The 23286-nt window shown below is 43.4% G+C and overlaps 1 protein-coding gene and 1 non-coding gene across 3 annotated transcripts in view; both read left to right on the forward strand.

Moving 5' to 3' along the window:
• The window catches only part of NALCN (sodium leak channel, non-selective), a 302346-nt gene that overhangs the window by 246585 nt on the left and 32475 nt on the right, over window positions 1–23286 (forward strand). For both annotated transcript variants that reach the window (XM_018056384.1, XM_018056385.1), the window contains 10 exons: window positions 129–230; window positions 636–705; window positions 5732–5823; window positions 5929–6051; window positions 8964–9020; window positions 9245–9365; window positions 9462–9593; window positions 10678–10845; window positions 12590–12694; window positions 16494–16600. In XM_018056384.1, the coding sequence (XP_017911873.1) occupies window positions 129–230; window positions 636–705; window positions 5732–5823; window positions 5929–6051; window positions 8964–9020; window positions 9245–9365; window positions 9462–9593; window positions 10678–10845; window positions 12590–12694; window positions 16494–16600 (1077 nt within the window). The remainder of the gene's footprint in view (window positions 1–128; window positions 231–635; window positions 706–5731; window positions 5824–5928; window positions 6052–8963; window positions 9021–9244; window positions 9366–9461; window positions 9594–10677; window positions 10846–12589; window positions 12695–16493; window positions 16601–23286) is intronic.
• Window positions 5077–5148, forward strand: TRNAC-GCA. Its single transcript has one exon. It is a non-coding gene; the product is annotated as a tRNA-Cys (tRNA).

Below are 23286 nucleotides of genomic sequence, written 5' to 3' on the forward strand. Positions count from 1 at the left end.
GTCATGTGCCGTATTTTGTCTTATCATTGGTGTTTCCTTAAAAATAAGAAGGGTAATGAGCAGTTATGCATTATTCATCCCAAGTGTATGAATGAGGCATTTATCTGGGTCTCCTTTTTTTTCTCTAGAGCTTGCACTCGACAGCGCATGCTGAGCGGATCATTTGAGGGGCAGCCGGCAAAGGAAAGGTCAATTCTTAGCGTGCAACACCACATCCGCCAAGAGCGCAGGTAAATAACAGGGAGACGAGGCTGCAGAGAAAGCAAGGACCAGAGTTCTAGGGGAAGCATCTCCTGTGCACAGCCCTGGTCAGGAGGCAGGCACGGGTGAAGAACTGAGTTCTGTTTGTTGACGACAATAGTCATGAAACTCACAGTCAGATTCAAACAATCAAAAAATAGTTCACACACCTCTTCCTTGTTGATGACCACACTCTCACTTTTAAGATCAGAAGGAAAAATTCTGAATTTTGTTCGGTGGGATCAAAGGCAGGTGGTTAGACCTAAAGCTTTTGCTCTAAAAAGAAATAAACATGCATGATGCTATCAGGGCTTATTTTTTTTTTTTATAATCATTGCGTAAGAATCCACATTTGGTCTCAAGATGTATTGATCAGTTGGTTGTGCTTGTTTTAGGTCATTAAGACACGGATCAAACAGCCAAAGGATCAGCAGGGGGAAATCTCTTGAAACTCTGACTCAAGATGTAAGTTCTAACACTTTGGATTTGGAAAGCTTGATTGTGAAAATATCTTTAATGATTGCTTAGACAATTCCAGCACTTGGTTCCTTCTGTCACATTGTCATATCTCCTCAAGACTTCATACTAGAAGGAATCGGGAAATTCAGCCAGCAAATTAAATGGCCAGGTACAGAAAAGTGACCACTAACTGTACAATATTTTGGCTACCTGATGCAAAGAACTGACTCATTGGTACAGACCCTGATGCTGGGAAAGATTGAAGGCAGGAGGAGAAGGGGATGACAGAGGATGAGAGGGTTGGATGGTATCACCGACACAATGGACATGAGTTTGAGCAACTCCAGGAGCTGGTGATGGACAGGGAAGCCTGGCGTGCTGCAGTTCATGGGGTCACAAAGAGTCTGACATGACTGAGCGACTGAACTGGCTGACTGAACTGTAGAAAAGTCCAGACGTCCTACAATGCATATATCTTTGTTAGACTGTTTTGTTGTCTAGTCCCTGAGTTGTGTCTGACTCTTCGTGACCCCATGGACTGTTGCCCACCAGGCTCCTCTGTCCATGTGATTTCCCAAACTAGAAGACTGGAGTGGGCTGCTGTTTCCTTCTCCAAGGGATCTTCCTGACCCAGGCTTCAAACCTGTGTCTCCTGCATTGGCAGGTGAATTATCTGCTGCTGAGCCACCAGAGAAGTCCTTTATGTTTAGATAGTATAATGCAAACGTGAAATATCATTTGCATTTGACTGAAATTAAAGACATTTAAAGCATTTTATGGGAATGAGTCACATCATTAACTTTAAATATTTTGCTAATTTCCAAATATCCTAAAATCTAGACCCAGTGTCTGTCATTCCAGGGTTAACATACTAGGAAAGAAAATTTTGTTTCTAGGTGAATTTTTCTGTCAAAGACTTCATAAGACTTTCCCAGGAATTTCTTTGCTTTTCTAGGTCACTCATTTATTTATTAACTGACTCAATAAATATCAATATTTATCAAGTATTTATGATTTGTCAGTTCCTGCTCTAGGGAGAAGAAGTAGCAGGGAAACAAGACAGAATCTCTGCACTAAGAATGGAGATGCAGACGTAGAGAACGGACCAGGGCACACAGCGGGAAAGGCGAGGGTGGGGCGAGTTCAGAAAGTCACATTGACATATATACACCTATTGCTGTTGAATCGCTATTGTTGTTGAGTCATCTCCAGCTCCTTATGACCCCATGGACTGCAGCACGCCAAGCTCTTCTGTCCTTCACTGTCTCCCGAAGTTTGCTCAAATTCATGTCCGTTGAGTCAGTGATGCTATCTAACCATCTCATCTTCTGTCCCCCTCTTCTCTTGTCACCTTCAATCTTTCCCAGCATCAAGGTCTTTTTCAGTGAGTCGGCTCTTCACATCAGGTGGCCAAAGTACTGGAGTTTCAGCATCAGTCCTTCCAATGAATAGTCAGGACTGATTTCCTTTAGGATGGACTGGTTGGATCTCCTTGCAGTCCAAGGGACTCTCAGGAGTCTTCTCCAACACCATGGTTCAAAAGCATCAGTTCTTCGGCACTCAGCCTTCTTTATGGTCCCACTCTCACATCTGTGCATGACTACTGGAAAATCATAGCTTTGACTCTTTGGACCATGTGTAAAAGAGACAGCTAGTGGAAAGTTGCTTTATAGCAGAGAGAGTTCAGCTTGCTGCTCTGTGATGACCTACAGGGGTAGGATGGGGTGGGTGAGATGGAGATTCAAGAGGGATGGGATACGTATACTTACAGCCAATTCACATCGTTATATAGGAAAGAGCAACACCACACCATAAAGCAGTCATCCTCCAATTAAACAAATTTTAAAAAAAAGAAAGAAAGAATTCCTGCCCTGCAGAAGCTTATATCCTAGTAAAAGAGACAAACAATCAGTGAGCGAACAAATGTATAATCCTTTCTGGGAGTGATTTTTATCTAGTTTCCATCATCACTGCTGAGACAGATTTGCTCTGTATTACAAAGAAGAGTAAAATAGTGTAAAGAAATCAAAGGTGGAGATTTAGGGGCAGGGAACACTAGAGAGGTGGGTTTCACTGCATTAGCCCAGGGACCCAGAGGAGGTGAAGGAACAAGCCACGTGGAAGCCCAAGGAGACCCGAGGAGGTGGAAGTCTAACCTGTGGGTTAGAGTCAACAGCAGCTGGACCATGCCGAGATTGCCATGAGACGGCTGGAAAGGACTGATTAAATACTGATCATTAGTGAAGCCCTGATTAAGGCATAGGTATTGAGTCTGGATAGCTTGGCTAAGAAGGCAGAGTCTTGAATGTCCAGAGTCAAGGAGAGCATCTGAAAAAGTGAGAGAAGCTTAGCAAGGCTTTGGATTTTTTTGGTTTTGCCTTTTTTTTTAACCACTTTACCTCTTACCTCTGAAGAGTTTCTAGAGTTTTCAGCACAGTCCATCTGCTGTGTTAGTTGAATACACTCTCCTGGTTAAGTGTTCCAGGCAACACTGCAGATGCAGGAAGCTGATGGTGGGAACCCATGATGTTGCCGCTAGCCCACATGCATGCTTCTAATTGGCGCAAACATCTGTTGACACCATGGTTTTTCAGCTCCAGCTCTGATGTGATCCACCATATTCTCCATGTTGAATTATGATAAGATCCAACACATGGCCTTTTAATTTGGAGGTCAGACCTGTTACATGGAGAGAGTTGAAAGGCAACACTACTTCAAAGCACTTTCCTTCGATGAGACACAATGGAAATCAATGGTCTACTTAAGCATCAAATTAGAACATGCCTTTGAAGAGGTGTGTTTAAAAAAATACACACAGAAGTCCCTATTTGAATAGTCTCCATTCCAGAAGCTTATTTCGTCTTCAGAGATTTTTTATTGTATTTTCTACATAGATAACAAAAATCTATGCCCCGTCTTTATAGCAAAAGGTCACTGGATTCTACAAATCTCTCCTAGTGTCTTTTCCTCCAGAATAGAAGCCATGTAAAACAAGAGCGTTTTATCTGTCACTTATTCCGAATGATAAGGGATACAGAAGTTAAGTCCAAGGAATACTTTTCTATATAGTCAATCGAGTTAGTTGAACAATGGTTCTCCATCTTCTACGAAGTAAAAACCAGCGTCGGGATCTTAATAACCCAGCGTCTGCTGTCCTGCTGGCCTCAGCTCCTCCTATTCTGTTTCCTCGACCGATACTGCATCCTGTCTGATCCATGTGTGAACACACAGACCCACCTCTCCCCAAAAGCGCACATCTCGGAAGATGTCCAGTGCCCTGCCTCCTCCTCATTTTTGCTCAGATAACAACAGCTCCTTACCAAGGTCTGCTATGACCTTCTCGTGCTCTTAATCCCCCTTTGTTTCTTTTGTTTTTTATTTTAATTTTTTTAAGTAGGGGTAGATGATGACTGCAGCCATGAAATGAAAAGACGCTTACTCCTTGGAAGAAAAGTTATGACCAACCTAGATAGCATATTGAAAAGCAGAGACATTACTTTGCCAACAAAGGTCTGTCTAGTCAAGGCTATGGTTTTTCCAGTGGTCATGTATAGACGTGAGGGTTGGACTGTGAAGAAAGCTGAGTGCCGAAGAATTGATGTTTTTGAACTGTGGTGTTGGAGAAGACTCTTAAGAGTCCCTTGGACTGCAAGGAGATCCAACCAGTCCATCCTGAAGGAGATCAACCCTGGGTGTTCTTTGAAGGGAATGATGCTGAAGCTGAAACTCCAGTTCTTTGGCCACCTCATGCGAAGAGTTAACTCATTGGAAAAGACTCTGATGCTGGGAGGGATTGGGGGCAGGAGGAGAAGGGGATGACAGAGGATGAGGTGGCTGGATGGCATCACTGACTCAATGGACCTGAGTCTGAGTGAACTCCGGGAGTTGGTGATGGACAGGGAGGCCTGGCGTGCTGCGATTCATGGAGTCGCAAAGAGTTGGGCACGACTGAGCAACTGAACTGAACTGAACTGATAGTTACTTTACAATGTTGTGTTAGTTTCTGCTGTGCAACAAAGTGAACCAGCTATACAGACACATGGATCCCCCTCTCGGAGCTCCTTCCCACCCCCACCCCCCGTCCTACCCATCTGGGTCCCCACAGACCACTGAGCTCAGCTCCATGTGCCATACAGCAGCTTCCGACTATCTGTTTTATACGTGGTCGTGTATATATGTCAGTTCCAACCTCCCAGTTCATCCCACCCCCACCCCCGTGCCTACCCATCCCTTCTCTACGTCTGCCTGTTATTTCCTGCCCTGGAAATAGGTTCATCTGTACCATTTTTCCAGATCCAGTATACATGTGTTAATATACAATATTTGTTTTTCTCTTTAGCACTAAACATTTTCTAATATTCTTACTCATTTTAGTCTTCCCTGGTGGCTCAGATGGTAAAGCATCTGCCTGCAATGCAGGAGACCCAGGTTCGATCCCTGGGTTGGGAAGATCTCCTGGAGAAGGAAATGGCAACCCACTCCAGTACTCTTGCCTGGAGAATCCCATGGACGGAGGAGCCTGGTAGGCTACAGTCCGTGGGGTCTCCAAGAGTCAGACACGACTGAGCGACTTCACTTTCACTTACTTATTTTAATTATTAATCTCTCCCCCCTGAAAATAGTAACCCCATAAGAACAGGGATTGTGTCATTTCCCCCCCCCCACCTTTGGCCATATCTACAGAACTGCAACAGTGCCTAGCAAATAACAGGTTCTCAATAAATGTTCTTATTAGAAAAATATGCCCTTTTGTGGAAAAAAAAAAAAATACCCCTGCTAAGATGACTCTGGCCATTAAAATCTACAAAGTGGGTAGTCATTGCCTTCTCCAGGGGATCTTCCCGACCCAGGGATTGACCCCAGATCTCCTGCATTGCAGGCCGATTCTTTACCAGCTGAGCCACCAGGGAAGCCCATTAAAATCAACAGAGCGATATTCCTTTCCATTTCTTTAAAAAAAAACGATCATCTTTGGGAGGGACCCTCAGAAAACGGTCCCACGTCCCTGTGCCCCGTTTTATTTCCTGTCTAGCACTCCAACACGGTGAGATACAGAAATGCCCAAAGGGAAGACAGTGAGATAAAGATGATTCAGGAGAAAAAGGAGCAAGCAGAGATGAAAAGGTACAGCGGGATGGGAGGGCGCCTCGTGGCTCCCATGCCGGGGGGGCAGACCTGCCCTAGCCTGACACCCACCCCCGCCCCCAAACTGTGCACTTCCCTGAACAGGAAGGTGCAGGAAGAGGAGCTGAGAGAGAACCACCCCTACTTCGACAAGCCCCTGTTCATCGTGGGGCGAGAGCACAGGTTCAGGAACTTCTGCCGCGTGGTGGTCCGGGCTCGCTTCAACGCGTAAGTGACTCCATGGCAGCCAGGGGCTTGGCCCCGAATCAGGCAAACAGCAGTGTTGGGGAGGGGGAGTTGTCATCTCAGGAAGAAGGATCGTGTCGTCCTAATGGGGTCACCAAACAAACTGTGGGCTAATTAATCACGCTGCTCCTCCGGGCTGAGCGGCTGACCAGGTGGAAAACAAACAACGGTTGCACGTAGTTAACATTTATACAAAACGCACGGTTACGAAGCACTTCACAGCCACTGCTACTTGTTCCAGGGACACCCAAAGTGTTTACATCCCAATGGTGAAGTCCATATTTTATTTTGGAAGCACTCAAACAAGGGGAGATGGAATGACACAGCGAAGGTCACTGCCCATGTCTTCCTTTAGACTTGTCGTTTCTTTGCAGTCAAAATACCTTCATTCTAGAATAATAGAGATTCTATGCACAACAAAATAGAGGTCAAGCTGACTAGGGCTTCCATTACCGACTGTTATGAGAAAACCCACTGGCCGGGGTCCCCAGACCTCCCTTTGTGGAAGAAGTTGTGTGGGAGGCTGTCAGAGTGGTCAGCCCACAGGACAGTGCATTTGGGACAAGCTAAGCCAAGTTTAGCAAGCAGCCAATGGAGGAAGTGAGAGTCTTGTCATGGATAACTTTACGTAAACATCCAGAGGACATTTTGAATCCTGGAAAAAGTGTCAAAAAATTTTTTTACTGTTTTGAATGCAGATCTTTTAAAAGTCTTTCTTGAACTTGTTACGTTACTTCTGTTTTATGCTCTGGTGTTTCGAGCATGAGGCACATGGGATCTTGACTTCTCGACCAGGGATGGAACCTGCACCCCCTGCATTGGAAGGCGAAGTCTTAACCACTGGACCACCAGCGAAGTCCGAGAAAGTGTGAAAACTGTCCGTTCAGTAGCTGGACCTTCCCTGATGCCATTATTAGTAGCATAGTGGACTAAATTGTGTCACCCTCGTCCAAAGAAACTCAAATGTTGAAGCCCTCAGAATGTGACCTTGCTTGGAGAGAAGGACTTTACAGAGGTGTTTAGATTAAAATGAGGTCATTCAGGTGGCCCTAAGCCAATAAGACTAGCATCCTTATAAGATGAGGCGATCGGGACACAGATTGCTCTAGGGGAGGGACGACGTGAAGACACGGGGAGGGGACGGCAGTCTTCAGGCCAAGGAGAGAGGCTAGAGCAGATTCCTCCCTCACAGCCTCCGAAGGAAGCGACCGTCCAATACCTTCAACCCAGGGGTCCGCCTCCAGAACTGGGAGAAGTTTCTGCTGTCTAAGCCGCTCAGCCTGCGGTGGTTTGTCCCAGCGGCCCTAGGAAACTCATGAACGGCTTCCCTGGTGGCTCAGTGCTAAAGAATCAGCTGCAGTGCAGGAGGTCTGGGTTCGATCCCTGGGTTGGGAAGATCTCCTGGAGGAGGGCATGGCAATCCGCTCCAGTGCTCTCACCTGAAGAATCCCACGGACGGAGAAGCCTGGCGGGCTGCAGTCCATGGAGGCGCGCGAGTCGGACGTGACTGAGTGAACAGCAGCAACAAGAAGCTAAGCCCCGCAGAGCTGGAGGAGACTTCAGGAGCCACTGCGGCTCATTTGTGCCCCCTCCCGGCAGAGGAGGGCATGTAGCTAAGGCTGAGGGCTTTGCCCAGGAACATCAGCTATGGCGTGACCCTCTCTGACCACCAGTCTATGTTCTTCCTGCTATGCTAGAAAGACCTTCACAGTTAAAAGCACCTTAGTAGTAATGATTGAAAACTCTTGAATTTTCACTAAGTAGAAAGAAACTGACAGTGTAGGGTTGATTTGATCTGTTCCTAAAGTGGGTTTTTCATCTGGAATTATCCCGTTGGTTGCTTCCATGTTTACGTCTAACTGGGGATTCTCCACTTTGTGTCCTGTGCTCTAATTCTCTTATGTCAGCAACGCACCTCCAGTGGCCCCAGAAAGATTTTACTGTAACTAGAAACACACACACAGAGGGGGAGGAGTTTCACCGAAGACTGCTCATGGGCTTCCTGGAAGTAAAAGTTATAAATCACACCCCCAAGAAATTCTATATAAATTACTCAGCAAGATCACAGTGAAATACAAAGTGAAGAGTTCTACTTAATTCTTGGAGAATTAATTAAATAATTATGAGGAACATCCTTGATCTACTAAGGCAAAGAGTTTGACTACTTTTAAATGGAGGTCAAAATTTGATTTTGTAATATCCTAGTCAGAAATTGTTGAGTGGAGTCAAGAATCCTAAAATCAAGCATTCTGAAAAGCATAAACTTGAGTTGGACCATAAAGAAGATTTGACTGTAAAGCATCTTCGATGCTGAACACCGACGATTTGATGCCTTCGAACCGTGGTGCTAGAGAAAATTGTTGAGAGTCCCTTGGACAGCAAGGAAATCAAGCCAGTCCATCCTAAAGGAAATCAACCCTGAATATTCATTGGAAGGATTGATGCTGAAGCTGAAGCTCCAATACTTTGGCCACCTGGTGTGAAAAGCTGACTCGTTGGGAAAGACCCTGATGCTGGGAAAGATTGAAGGCAAAAGGAGAAGGGTCGACAGAGGATGAGCTGGCTGGATGGCATCACCGGCTCCGTGGATGTGAGTTTGAGCATGGTGCAGGACAGGGAAGCCTAGTGTGCTGCCATCCATGAGGCATGAGGTTGCAAAGAGTCAGACACAACCTAGTGACTGAACAGCAAACCAACCTCTGAAACGCCTCTGATTTTTCTTCCATCTACTGTTCTCCGCCTTCCAAAGTCACATGCAGTTAACATATATGTAAGAGACATTTTGTAGAGGATTTGAGAGAGAGCTTAGGTAGATGAGATGTTTATGCATGCTACAAGCCAAGTTGTAACACGCATGCTCTTGGCAGAATTTCTGTGTTTGTTCTCTCTTACAGATCTAAAACAGATCCGGTCACAGGAGCTGTGAAAAATACAAAGTACCATCAACTTTAGTAAGCATTACAAACTCTGTTCTCCATGCACATTTGAAGTTCCACAATCTCCATAAACGTTTAAAATTTTATTTTGTTTCTGTATCATGATATGAAATAGACAGCTGGAGATTCATTTTTAAAATGCCAGTCAACGTTTCTAGACTCACAGAAGCATCATCTGTGACTCTCAGCGACTTTTTTCAGAGGGTTTGCATTTCTCACTTTTGTTCGGTCTTCGGCAGTGACTTACTGGGCTTGGTGACTTACCTGGACTGGGTCATGATCATCGTAACCATCTGCTCCTGCATCTCCATGATGTTCGAATCCCCCTTTCGAAGAGTGATGCACACACCTACTTTGCAGGTACTGCTGCCGTATCTCACCTCTCAGCTCAGCAGAGAAACGCTGACCTATGATTTTTGCATTCATGGTGACCAGACTGCCTTCTGACCATTTCAGATTGCCGAGTATGTGTTTGTGATATTCATGAGCATTGAGCTTAATCTGAAGATTATGGCAGATGGCCTATTTTTCACTCCGACTGCTGTCATCAGGGACTTTGGTGGCGTAATGGACATATTTATATATCTTGTAAGTCTTCGCTTAATTCCTAAATACAAAATGGAATGATTTTGTCAAATTGCCTTCATTTCTTGGTATAAGAGTGAGATACGTGAGTCACAGAGGTTCAGCTGCCATGACTGAGTTCTTAAGTAGAGTCACAGTCTATTAGAGGCAGATAAATGGCTTCCATGTAAAAATCTAAATAAAAAGCATTAAAAATATTCATGGATATGGTTCAGATACATCAACTACATTCATGTATGCAAAAGACATGCATTAATGATGTCTAAGATATCAAATCTAGTTTGCACGCCACAATTCTTATGGCACCTATACTAAAAAATAACTACATCATATAATTGATCAATGAGTCTCTTATCACTGAAAATTAATAGAGTATGGTTGGACCACTCTTCCAATTCCAACACCAGGAATAAAATAAAATACCAGGCCAGAGAGGGTAACCATTCAAGTGTCTGTTTAAACTAAATGGGGGAGGGGGTGGAATTCCCTGGCAGTCCAGTTGCTTAAGACTCAGCACTTCCACTCCAGGGGGGCATGGGTTCCATCCCTGGTCAAGGAACTAACATCCCACATGCCATGCAGTGGAGCCACCTCCCAAAAAACTAAATGGGAAAACCACAGTAGAGAACTGTAAGAAATTTCTATCTTTCTGTTTGTCCGAGAAGGCATGAAATCAATGTCTCTTCCAACACAACAGACAAAATTATCACTGTTAGCATGTAGCACGTTTAGATCATTAACAAAATAGTAAGTATTCAGTCAAGTGTGAGGTTTGGTATCCTTGATGAAAGGAATTTCTATCCTGCTGATGTCTATGGAGCCTCCAGTGCATATGTTAAAAGAAGGGGCAGGAGGTACCTGTGTCCCCACACCCTATTTCATTCCTGCAAACACCTGATGACTTCTTTAGGGGCTGCTCACAGGTCTGGATCGAGTCCACAGAGCTGAGTTACATCCAGTGAACGCTTGTCCTACATGACCCATGAAATCTCTGCTAAAGGAAACTTGTGGCCAGTTAGCTCACAGTAAACGTAGATAACAGAGGATAAATTGCATAAATTCTGGAGGTTATTTTTTTTCTCTCCAGGTGAGCTTGATATTTCTTTGTTGGATGCCCCAAAACGTGCCTGCGGAGTCTGGAGCTCAGCTGTTACTGGTTCTCCGCTGCCTGCGACCACTGCGTATATTCAAGCTGGTGCCTCAGATGAGGAAGGTTGTTCGAGAACTTTTCAGCGGCTTTAAGGAAATTTTTCTGGTATGTTACAGTCACCCTTTGCTTCTGGTCACAGAGTCCAGCTCTTACTGTAGCAAATGAAGGGATGAAGTGAGGTTTGCTCATCAGGATTCAGTCTAACATTTTGTTTACTGCCAGAAGATTATAAAGGTGCTAAAAAAACACGACACATATTCAAAGACTTGACACCTGGATGCTTCTGGCTTACTAGTGTATTTAATTCAGCCGACATTTATATAGTAAATTAAAGGGAAGCCCTCTGGAAAGTACAATGGACGAGAATCCAAAGAGCTAGTACTGTTGACACTTCCACTCCTAACTCTTGACCCTAAGTTCTACGCTGGGTTTTAGTTGCTAAGTCTGGAAATTAAGAAGAAAATTCAACACCATCAACTTCACAAATGATAATAGGAGTTCACAGGTCTGGGCTCATAATCTCATTTTCTGTGTCCCCAAACTCATATAGCACAAAATTTCACCTTGATCTTTGGAGGGCTAACATAAAACAGCTCTTCAAAACTGTAACATGCAGGTGTGCCTTGCTTTAAGTAACCTCAATATACAGTAATTAATACTTAGAAATATGACTGAGGAGAAAAATATAATTCTTAATTGAGCAAATAATTGATTTAGGGTCTTTTAAGAGTAGAACCACAGATAAAACAATGAGGAAGAGCCTCTTTGCTCACAGTCTGTTAAAGAAGAAGCTTTGCCTTATAGGGGAGGGAACACAGGATTCTTTTCGTTAATGTTGAGGTCTGCGTGTGCACGGAAAACAGGAAGTGATTTACATAAGCTTGTTTTGTGTCTTGCTTGCTAGAAACACACCTATAGTGAGAGAACAGCTGTAGTTGGGGTTGATTCTAAGGTATTTTAAAGACAGGCTATTATGTTCCTACAGGCAGATATTAACAGATGCTAATATTTTTTCAAAAGCTGTGTTTAAAATTCAATTTTGTTTTGTGTTTTTGCACTATAACCATGACACTGTGGCTTTTCCCACAGCTGGAGCTGAGGGAAAACAGAATAGCGCAGTGAATTTTCCTGACAGCAAGCGTGCGTGCACCTTTCAACCCTGATAGAGTTTAGCGAATGGTCTGTTTGAGTCTTGATCCAGAGAACGGCTCTGCGTAATTTTGGTATCTTTAAGAGATCTGTTTGGATGATTCAGCCAGCGCAGATGAGTGGCGTGTTCACTGTTTGCCTCTTTCTCTGCTGAGACCAAAACAGTCATCCAGCAGAGGGCGCGGCAGCCAACCACCAGATTTGCTGTTCAAGAATGTGTGATCTCACACCCTCTGTGTGCGGGACCTTCGCACGCCCTCAGCTCTGGGGCCCCCAAGAAAGCGAAGCCACAGTCCCTCTACTTAGGCTCTGCTAGCAGACACGTGAATCCATTTTGAGGAAATGGGGAAAACAAGAATTATTTCACCGTTTTTCCTTTGTTCCATTCAATAAAATAAAGCAACGTGTTGATTTCAAAATCAGAACGGTCCAACTCATATCAAAAATACCTTAGCCTGTGTTCTTATGTGAAAGTCGTGTGTTTTTATCCTAAAAATGCCAAACCTGTTAATTTCCTCTTGTTAACGTTACAGTCAGGTTAATTGAATGACCTGTGGGGGAGACATTAAAAGATAACATCCAAAGACTGAATATTGTCCCATGTTTTCTGAAAAGTCCTGTTCGTATCAGTGCTCAAACCAAACCTATCGTTTTATAAACGTATTATGAAGAGATTTGCTATCTCACCCATTTCTTTCAGGTCTCCATTCTCTTGCTGACCTTAATGCTCGTTTTTGCAAGTTTTGGAGTTCAACTTTTTGCTGGAAAACTGGCCAAATGCAATGATCCAAACATTATTAGAAGGGTAAGATGTCCTTTCTGTCTTTGGGGATGAAAATCTGGGACATTTACCATCCCTGGGTAAATGTGCAGAGGCTCCCATGAGAACAGAACTCTAAGGATACTCTTTCCGTGGACTCCCTTTGCAGAGGTGTGTCTCTTCTGGTGGGTGAAGGTTTATAAGATGAAAACACATCTCAAGTGCGTCCTCCTCAATCCGACTCTCAATCCTACTCTCCTCACCTATTCCAGAGTCCAGCCACTATTGATGTCTTCGGTGTAGACACCCCAGATTCCATGTGAAAACTTTCCTTTAGTTCTTCCCTAACTGAATCCTGCCTCTGCAGTGACCTGACCCTCATATTAGCAAACAGCAACCCCCTCCCCCAATATAAAAGGCAAAGTTTGACTTCCAGTCCCCCTCTTATGACTTATCCATTCCTCCATTAGGAAGTCAGGACCCCGCATTATCTCTTTGCTTCCCACAGTCTCCCCCATGAAAACAACTAAGACCCAAGCTTGAATGCTCTTGACTCTGCTCTTTTCTTTTTTGGCCTTGACACAAGGCTTGTGGAGCCTTAGTTCACCAACCAGGGATTGAACCTGGGCTTCCAACAGTGGAAGCACTGAGTCTTCACCGCTGGACTGCCAGGGAATTCCCTCTGCTCGTTTCTTTCTCTTTCTTTGGCCGATGTTCTGGGAGAAAGCTGGAACAGCCCCCGTATGTCAGTAGCTGAACGTAATGAAATGAATGTGTTGCATGTTGAATAATTCAGACAGCTGCCCTCCGGATGATGATGCCAGGTCTCATGTTTCTTCTGTCCTGTGTCCCCACCCTTTGCTGTCTTCAAAGACTTCTCTGTGTAGCTGGTAGTTAGGAACAGAAAAACATCTCTCGGAGGACAATGGGCTGAGCCTGGGAGTAGCACCTCTGACTTCCCTGCTCCCCATGTCCCACTGGAAAAGGTGTAGCCTCCCTGGGCTGAAGGGAACCTATGGTGTGTACTTGAGTGGTGTATTCTGTAGACAAGAGGGTAGAGTTTGGTTAATAATTAGCCAATCTCTGCTGCACGGCCCTCTGTCCCATTCTCTTAGAATCCTGCCAGCTATTACAAGTAGGTTAATGGAGTGAACCCAGTTCTGCTGATGTATAAACTAGCAAGAGTATTCCCTCTTCCATCTAGGTAAAATAATGCCTTAAGTCCATTAAAATGTGCTATCAGAGCTGACTGTACTACTTATTTCCATATTTCCAGCAAATATGGCTATCTAATATGGATTTTATATTACTGTAACCACTGTTATATTTTGAGACTTCTGATTATAAAGCTTACTGACTCTCAGCCATGAAATTAAAAGACACTTGCTCCTTGGAAGAAAAGCTATGACAAACCTAAACAGCACCTTATAAAGCAGAGACATCATTTTGCCGACAAAGGTCCATATGGTCAAAGCTATGGTTTTTCCAGTAGTCATGTACAGATGTGAGAGCTGGACAATAAACAAGGCTGAGCACTGAATTGATGCCTTCAAACTGTGGTGTTGGAGAAGACTCTTAGAGTCCCTTGGACAGCAAGGAGATCAAGCCAATCAATCCTAAAGGAAATCAACCCTGAATATCCATTGGAAGGACTGATGCTGAAGCTGAAGCTGCAATACACTGGCCACCTGTTTCAAAGAGATGACTTATTGAAAAAGACCCTGATTCTGGGAAGGATTGAGGGCAGGAGGAGAAGAGGGCAACAGAGGATGATATGGTTGAATGGCATCACTGACTCAATGGACATGAGTTTGAGCAAACTCTGGGAGATAGTGCTGGACAGGGAAGCCTGGCTTGATGCAGTCCATGGGGTTGCAAAGAGTCGGACACAACTTAGCAAGTAAACAGCGATCATAAAGCTTAATAGCTCTCAAATCGTTATAAGATACAGGTAACATCTTTGTCCAGATACGTTATCAGTCATGTTAACGAGATTTTCAGGAAGAGGCGTAGCAGAAGAGACAGGCTAAGGTCAGGCAGACCTTAAGTTGTTTCACAAGGTTTCTGCTTCGTTTAAATCTGCTCCCCAGAGGTTCTGGGAACTTTGATAAACATGAGAAGACCTAAAAGAAACATGGTAAAAAGGTCATGGTGTACCAAACAGGCTAAACGAAGGCAGTAATAATGAGCTGATGCATTAGTCCACGGGCTCATGTAAGGAAGGCAGGGGTATTTTAGGTCCACCCTGAATAGAGGCCAGAAAGATAATAACTACATTTCAAGATGAATTCTGTAGAAATCTTGGATGACTCAGTAGAATAATAATGGCCTAAGAGCCTTGTGATTTTACACTGTCTACTTATCACCAGCTCAAAAGGTGGTGACTTGTATAGGGGTCAAGGACACACGGTGGACGGACAGACACACAGATACCACGAGGCATGTATCCTTTTTCCCAGAACAATGAGGCCTTTGTGGAAAGCTCAGAAGGAAAGTCTAAGAAAGCTTAGCCTTTACAAAGGCCTTTGAGAGCCAGCAGAACAACTGAAAAGAAATCGGTGTAGTGAAGCAAGGTCTAGGTCTTTGTAACAGAACGAGTTCTTTTCTAGTCCTCACATAAGACGCCAAGGTCAAGTGAGCCGTGTGGTTGAAGGGGGTATCCAGGTTCTGCCTTGGATCTTCCATTCACTTCTGTAAAAGAGACAAGCTCAAGGAAAAGAGGAAACTACATACCCGCAACATTTGGATCATACAACTCGCATTTAAAGGCCATGAAGCTCGTGCTGTTGACGCCATGGTTCCAGCTGGAATCGTGTAACATGTGATGTCTGATGGCTGGCTTCTTTCACTTGGCATCGTATCTTCAGCGTTCATCCATAGTGTAGCATCTATGAGTACTGTATCATTCCTATGGCTGAGTTATATTCCATTGTGTGGATATACCACGTGTTTATGAATTTGTTCAGTGATGGACACGTGAATTGTTTCCACCACTGGGCAACTATAAAGAATGCTGTTTATGATGATAATGATATAAACACTCATGTACAAATTTGCACGTAGATATATGTTTCATTTCTCTTGGGTCGATATCTAGGAGAAGAGTTTCCGGTTCATACGATAGCTCTCAGTTTAATCATTTAAGGACCTGCCACACTATTTCCCACAGTGGCTGCGCCAGTTCCCATCCCCACCAGCAGTGTTTGAGAATTCTAGTATAAGGATTAGAATTTCTGCTCGTCCTCATCAAAGCTTGTCATTGTTTGACTTCCTGATTACAGCCTTCTTTGTGAGTGGGAAATGGTTTTCCATTGTGGTTTTGATTTGAATTTCCCTCATGACTAATGGGGGCTTCCCTCATAGCTCAGATGGTAAAGAATCCACCTGCAATGCAGGAGACCCTGGTTCAGTCGCTGGGTTGGGAAGATCGCCTGGAGAAGGAAAAGGCTACCCACTCCAGTATTCTGGCCTGGAGAATTCCACGGACTGTATAGTCCATGGGGTTGCAAAGAGTCAGACACGACTGAGCGACTTTAACTTTCAGGACTAATGCTGCGGAGCATCTTTTCATGTGCTCATTGGCTATTTGTATCTCTCCTTGGAAGAATGTCAGTTCACTTATTAATACTGGCCACTTGCTAAACAGTCTCAGCATCAACTTTCACCTGCTTATTTCTGAAATCTTTATCACTACTAGTTGAGTCGCTGTGCACATCTGTGTTGTTAGATAAAAGACTTTTGTTGTTCTGTATAAAAAGTGTTGCTGATCTTTTATCCTTTCTGAATTCATTTTCTAACCAGATTCCTCTCTTCATCCTTTTATTTTTTTTTTCCCCTGTTTTAGGAAGATTGTAATGGAATATTCAGAATTAATGTGAGTGTGTCCAAGAACTTAAATTTAAAATTAAGACCTGGAGAGAAAAAACCTGGATTTTGGGTGCCCCGTGTTTGGTAAGCATATCAGAAAAATATCCTGAAAAATGCCATATTTGTCAGCATCAGGGTTTCCCGCCCCAGTTTTATTGAGAAATAATTGCCACATGTCACTATATAAGCTGAGGGCATACAGTATGATGGTTTGATTTACATGTATTGTGAAACGATTACCACAATAGGTTTAATTAACATCCATCATCTCATATGGGCTTCCCTTGTGGCTCAGCTGGTAAAGAATCCACCTGCAATGAGGGAGACCTGGGTTCGATGCCTGGGTTGGGAAGACCCCCTGGAGAAGGGAAAGGCTACCCACTCCAGTATTCTGGTCTGGAGAATTCCATGGACTATACAGTCCATGGGGTCGCAAAGAGTTGGACATGACTGAGCAACTTTCACTTTACTTTTCATTTCATATAGACTCAGTAGAAAGAAAAAGAAAAAAATCTCTTTGTGATGAGAACTCAGGATCTAGTCTCTTAACAGCTTCCCTGTGTATCATACAGCAGTGTTAACTATAGTCCCCATATTATACATTACATCCCTAGTATTTATTTACCTTAAAACTGGAAGTTTGTACCTCTGCCCACCTTCCTCCACTCCCTGCCCCACCCAGCCATCCCTGCCTCTGGTAGTCATGAGTCTGATCTCTTTTTCCTAAGACTTTCATTGGGGGTCAGTGGTTTTGTTCTGTTTTGCTCTTTTGGAGTCCACGTATAAGTGATAGTATGCAGTATTTGTCTTTCTCTGTCTGATACATTCACTTAGCATAATGCCTTCTTGGTATATCCATGTTATGTATAGGTATCTATAGTATAAGGTTTTAAAGCAGCATAATATGGCATGAAACTGAAAGTAAACAGTTACTTAAAAGTAATGCAAGGCAAAGCATTGGATTACAGTCGGATACAAAACTAAAATAAATAAGAGAGCAAGTAATACACTTAAGTCCCAGATTGCTTCGTGAAACTAATGAAATCACTGCAAAATCTTTCCAATACCTTAAAGTATGTATCTGAATTCATACTTTAAAAATTAGTGAGACTTATAGAAAAGAAGGAAATAATGCCATTTGCAGCAACGTGGATGAACCTAGAGATTATTGTACTAAGCGAAATAAGTCAGATAGAGAAAGACAAGTAACATGTAATATCACTTAACTGTAGAATCTAACTGAATAATACAAATGAACTTATTTACAAACCAGGAATAAACTCACAGGCGTAGAATACCAGCTTATGGTTACCAAAGGCGAAAAGGGAAGAAAGGATAAATTAGAAGTTTGGAATTAACAGATACACACTACTATATATAAAATAGATAAATAACAAGGACCTGCTGTATGTAGAGCACCGGGAACTATATTCAATATCTTATAATAGCTATAATAGAAAAAAATCTGAAAAAGAATATGTGTATTCTATATAGAGAGAATTACATATAGAATATATTATAGATAGAATTATATAAAGAATATATAGGAAATATTTTATATAGAATTATATGTAAAATATAGAAAATATACATGCTATATATATATATAAATCACTTTGCTGTACACCTGAAACAACATTGTAAATCAACCTTACTTCAATAAAAATAAATAAATAAAGATTTTAAAAATTAGTGAGGCTTCAAAGAAAAAAGATTTTCCATCAAACTTGTTCAGATATTAATTTTTAATTAAACCAATTTAAAAATTTTTAATAATGTTAATCAAATCAAAACTAACCTCATCCTGACTTCATATCTTTAAGGAAGATGTGATGTTCTGATAACAGTTGTAGAGAAGCCTGAATCATAAAGCTAGTTCAATTTTAAAACCCATTTACTTTGAAGGATTTTGTTATTGAAACCCTGGAAGGGAATAATCAGTAACATGATTGTATCTCTCTAAAAAAAAATTGTTTTTTTTAAAGAAGTTTTTAAAGCATTTACATCAAAGCCGGAAGTATCTGGTACCTTTGTTCTCATCCATTTTCCTAACAACTATGAATGGGATCTCTCAATCTGCTTCACTGATACACTGAGGGCTCTGTCAACTTCATTTTTCCTTTTAAATCCTTATCTGTTTTCTCTTTATTTCATTTTTATCTCTTAGAATAATGAGTGAACCAGAGCAACTGCTCTGCTTTTGTCCAATTGATATTCTCTACTAAATGTCAAAACCCTTTAAAAGGAATAGCGTTTCACCCAGTTGTACCCTTAGGACTCATCATTACCTGCTTTGGCATTCCTATAATATGAAATTCACCTTCATAAACAATTCAATACAATTTATATTGGTTTTTTCTAATACCAGAGAACTATGGGAAAAGAGATTAATTTTGGATATAAGGCTTGAGCATGGGTGGAGACGTGTATAGCACATGGGAATATCTTTACCCCAGTGTTAACTAGAAAAGCCGTCCAAGTTACATTACCATAAAAAATTAAAGAAGCGCAAAACGTTTATTTTGTTGTGAGATGAAAACTCATTATTATACCTTCAATAATTTATTTATATCAGGACATCAGTTTTTGTTTTTGTTTTTGCTCCCGCTGTTTTGGAATTTTGGCTAAAGTCTCGGGCTGAGGTCACTAGAAGATAAAGTATTCTGACGTTTTAAAAAAGACCAACTAGCTCAATCCCAGGAGAACTTACTAAAACATTCTCCACCTCCATTATCCAGCTTCTGTAAAGGAAACCGCTGCACTCAAAGATGACATCATGGTAGTGAAAGAAGTCAAGAGCAGAGAGTGCTGTGGCTTCAGCTCCCATCACCGTGGGGAAAGGTGGTGGGTGCTCCCCACCCAGGTCAAGTGAGCACCCCCGGGAGGACCAGCTGCTATCAGAGATTGGCACGGCAAGAAGAGAGGCTCTTGTGGGCAAGCTGCTTCTCGCCAGCTGGTGGGACCGGGTAGTCTGGTGTTTCTGGAGATCCATGTCATCCCTGCAGGAGGGCCGCCTGACCTGAGCCTTCTTGCTGGAAGCCTGCTGCACAGGGCCGTGTGCCTGTGCATCACGCCGCTGAGCCCCTGTGCTGCAGCCAGGGAAGCCTGTGTGCCCTAGAGCCGCTGCTCCACTGCAAGAGAGCCGCCGCAGTGAGCAGCCTCTGCACAGCAACCGGAGAGTAACCCTGCCTGCCACAGCTGGAGAAAAGCCTGACCTAGCACAGCCAAAATCAAATCACAATAACAAACTCATTACTTAAAACAAAAGAGTATTGAGATATTAGTAAAGCCAACAGATCAAGAGAGAATTACCCCTGGAAAGATAGTCTGGGACTTCCCTGGTGGTCCAGGGGCTGGCTTTTCTCCTCCTGCCAGTACAGGGGCTGCAGACTCAGTCCCTGACTGGGGAGCTAAAATCCCACCTGCCTCGGGGCCAAAAAAACTAAAACATAAAGCAGAAACAATATGGTAACGAATTCAATAACGACTTTGAAAATGATGCACATCAAAAAGAAAAAGAAAAGATAGTTTGCTACTTATAGTTCCTGGTGTAGCGGGGGAGGGGCATAGGACATCACAGGGGACCACGTGGGGAAGCACCGGGTGAATCGGCAGGCAGAGAGATGGGGAGAGCTGGGGCAGGGAGCCTTTATTGTGGCTTGCCTGGGACGGGACATGTGAGGCAGGGCCAGCAGGCTGAGTAGTCTCAGGGGCTCTGGGGCATGCGTGCTTGCATGCTAAGTTGCTTCAGTCGTCTCTGACTCTTTGCCACTCCGTGGACTGTAGGCTCCTCTGTCCATGAGATTCTCCAGGCAAGAATACTGGAGTGGGTTGCCATTTCCTCCTCCCAACCCAGAGATCAAACCCCTGTCTCTTGAGTCTCCGCATTGGCAGGCAGGTTCTTTACCACTAGTGCCACCTGGGTCTGGAGCAGAGATTCGTCCAGAGTGCTCTGGTCCCTGGCAGTGGGGTGGTGAGGGCAGCTGGATGGTGGCCCTGAGTATAAAAGCTGGATACAGGAGGTGGTTGGGGTGTGAACTCGAGTGGTTGGTTTGTATTTGGGGGAAAAAAAAAAAGCCTTGAAAAGGAATCTTCCTGAGTTGGGGGATGGTGATGAGGGAGACAGGAGGCCAGGAAGGGTGACTCAGACGTTTTATCCGGTCGTCCAGAACAAAATGCGTCCAGCATCTGTACGTAGGACAGGTGTTAAAGGACCAGGTTTACGATTAAAACGTGGAATATTTCTTGGGAACACAAAAATGAGCTCCGTGAAAGAACAGTGACTGCTGAGAAGAAAGGGCCCAGGGACAGAGGCCAGCAGAGTCAGATACACAAGACAGGCCCCCACGTCTCTAAGTCCAGCTAATCCCACCTCGTCTGGTAAGAACCGGGCGGTCACCATATGGGAGGAGTAAACCAGAGTGGCCGACCTTCATTTTCTTTCCTCAGACCACTTGTCAGGCTTGAGCTGCTGAGAGTAGGATCCTGGTACAGGTTTGAATGGAGTAGGAATTTTAGACTGAGGCTCATCATATAGTGAAAAGTGGTGAAAAATTTTTAGAATCTCCCCGAGCGGTAAAGGACCTGCCTGCCAATGCAGGGGTCGTGGATTAGATCCCTGGGTCAGGAAGACCTCCTGGAAGAGGAAATGGCAACCCACTCCAGTATTCTTCCCTGGAAAGTCCCATGGACAGAGGAGCCTAATGAGCTACATCCATGCGGTCACAGAGTCGGACATGGCTCAAGTGAACTAACAAGCATCCATGTAAGATGTCAGGAAGGGAATATAATACATTGAAAGGTAGTATTGGGAGAAGAGTAAGCCATTTCTGGTCGTACCCTATGGTGTTCACCTTGTTCCATAAAACCAGCTCTCTATGATTTTAAAATCAGCTAATTGAAATGTAATGTTTTATGCAAGTTACTATTAAGGACTTCAAGTTCAATGACATTTTAAAAGCATAAACAGAGAGACATCTCTTGAACATTATCACAATAGTTTTTCCCATTTGTTCAGAATATAACAACTTGGGTGAGTTTTAGAGAAATATAAATCTTTCATCAAATAAATGTCAACTTGTAACCGTTAAAGTTTTCACATATTTTCTTACTCTGATAATCTCATCAAGAGTTAGCAGCTGTAATTTTTGTAATTTTATATTGGCTAATTTATGATTAAGAAAATAACATATCTCAGAATTGGCCTAGAGGAATGTTTTGATAATTATAATTAGGATATAAATATGCAGTAGCTAATTCAGGAGGCAGTCTGGTTTCTGCATTCTCTCTTCAGAGGAATACATTCATCTTCTTCTGAATCACTTGGACTTGATGAGATAAAAATTACCTTGGTGAAAAGGATTAAACATATATATTATAAATATTGTATATTTTGTTGTAAGCAGAGATCTGGGATTTAGGAAAATAAAATGCATGAAAGAGAAGTCAACAAAGTGCTCAGTTTTGCAATAAATGTATTTATTGTTTACTCTTCTCCAGGTACTATGCTGTCACTGGGGACAAGCTATGATTTCCGACCCTTAAAACCTTGAAGTCTAGTGGAGAACAGGAAATAAAATTAAAATAGTTTAATACAATATGCTGAGGTTTTAATGCTGCATAAATAAGCCCCTAAATTCACCTGAAGTTCACCAGAGGTTTACCTCTAGGCAATTTCAGATCACACGGTGATATATTCTAGGAGAAAGAGATCAGATGTCTGTGGAGTCTAAGCCTCCAACAATTTGGGTATGCGCTCTAAGAAAAAGTATAAAACGGTGTTGCTTTGTTAAATTTAACAGAAACGTGCGTATGCAAACTCACTTCCCCGGCCCTTCCTGAATCTTAAAAGGGGCCTTGGCCAAGGAGGGGCCTTGAGGCTTAAGTTTTTTGTTTGTATTTTTCATTGTTTATTTAGCTCTTTTTGGCTGTGCTGGGTCTTCCTTGCCGCACGGGCGCTTTCTCGAGTTGCGCTGCATGGACCTCTCTGGTTGCAGAGCATGGGCCCTAGGCACGTGGGTTCCGTAGTTGTGGCGAAGGGTCTCAGAAACACCGCGGCATGCAGGATCTTCCCGGATCAGAGATCGAACACGTGTTCCCCGCACTGGCAGGCGGATTCTTAACCACGGGACCACCAGGGAGGTCCCCGGGTTTAACTTTTCAGTTTCTCTAGCTGATTATCAGGCTAAAGATAATAAAAGGCAGGTGTATCAGCCTTTGATTCTAGAGCGAAGGGTCCAATGGCAGTGGCAGGAGAAGCACCTAACCCAGAGCATGACTGGACCAAGGAGAAGGACCGAAAAGAGAAGACACTCAGCTCACTCCTGAAGGGTGGATAGGAATTAGGCAGGTGGAAGGGGGAGGAGCCACGGGCAGGCGGGAGGGAAGGGCGAGGCAGAGGTTAGAGGGTTGCAGGCTGAGTGAATTCAAAGGGCTGTTACCAAAGAGCAAGGCAAAAAATAGAAGCCTGCATTCCAAGAAGTGCAAGTTTCGGATGTCTTTAGAGCAAAAGGCAGAGATGTGGCAGATACCAGGTGCCGTTCTGGACAGTACCATGCGCTGCACCTTCACATCCCAGGGCAGAGGCTAAATTCCTCTCCTCCAAGGCATCTCCATCTTCCGAGGGGAGAACAACTCTCCTTATCATGACCTGGGATCCTTGGAGCATTTGTCACCAGGGGTTACAAAACTGACCAGATTGTGAGTCAGAACTGATTCTTCATTTTGGATGGACAGGATTTGCTGTTGTTCAGTCTCTGTCGTGTCCAATT

Source organism: Capra hircus, chromosome 12, assembly GCF_001704415.2.
Source record: "Capra hircus breed San Clemente chromosome 12, ASM170441v1, whole genome shotgun sequence".
Lineage (NCBI taxonomy): Eukaryota > Metazoa > Chordata > Mammalia > Artiodactyla > Bovidae > Capra > Capra hircus.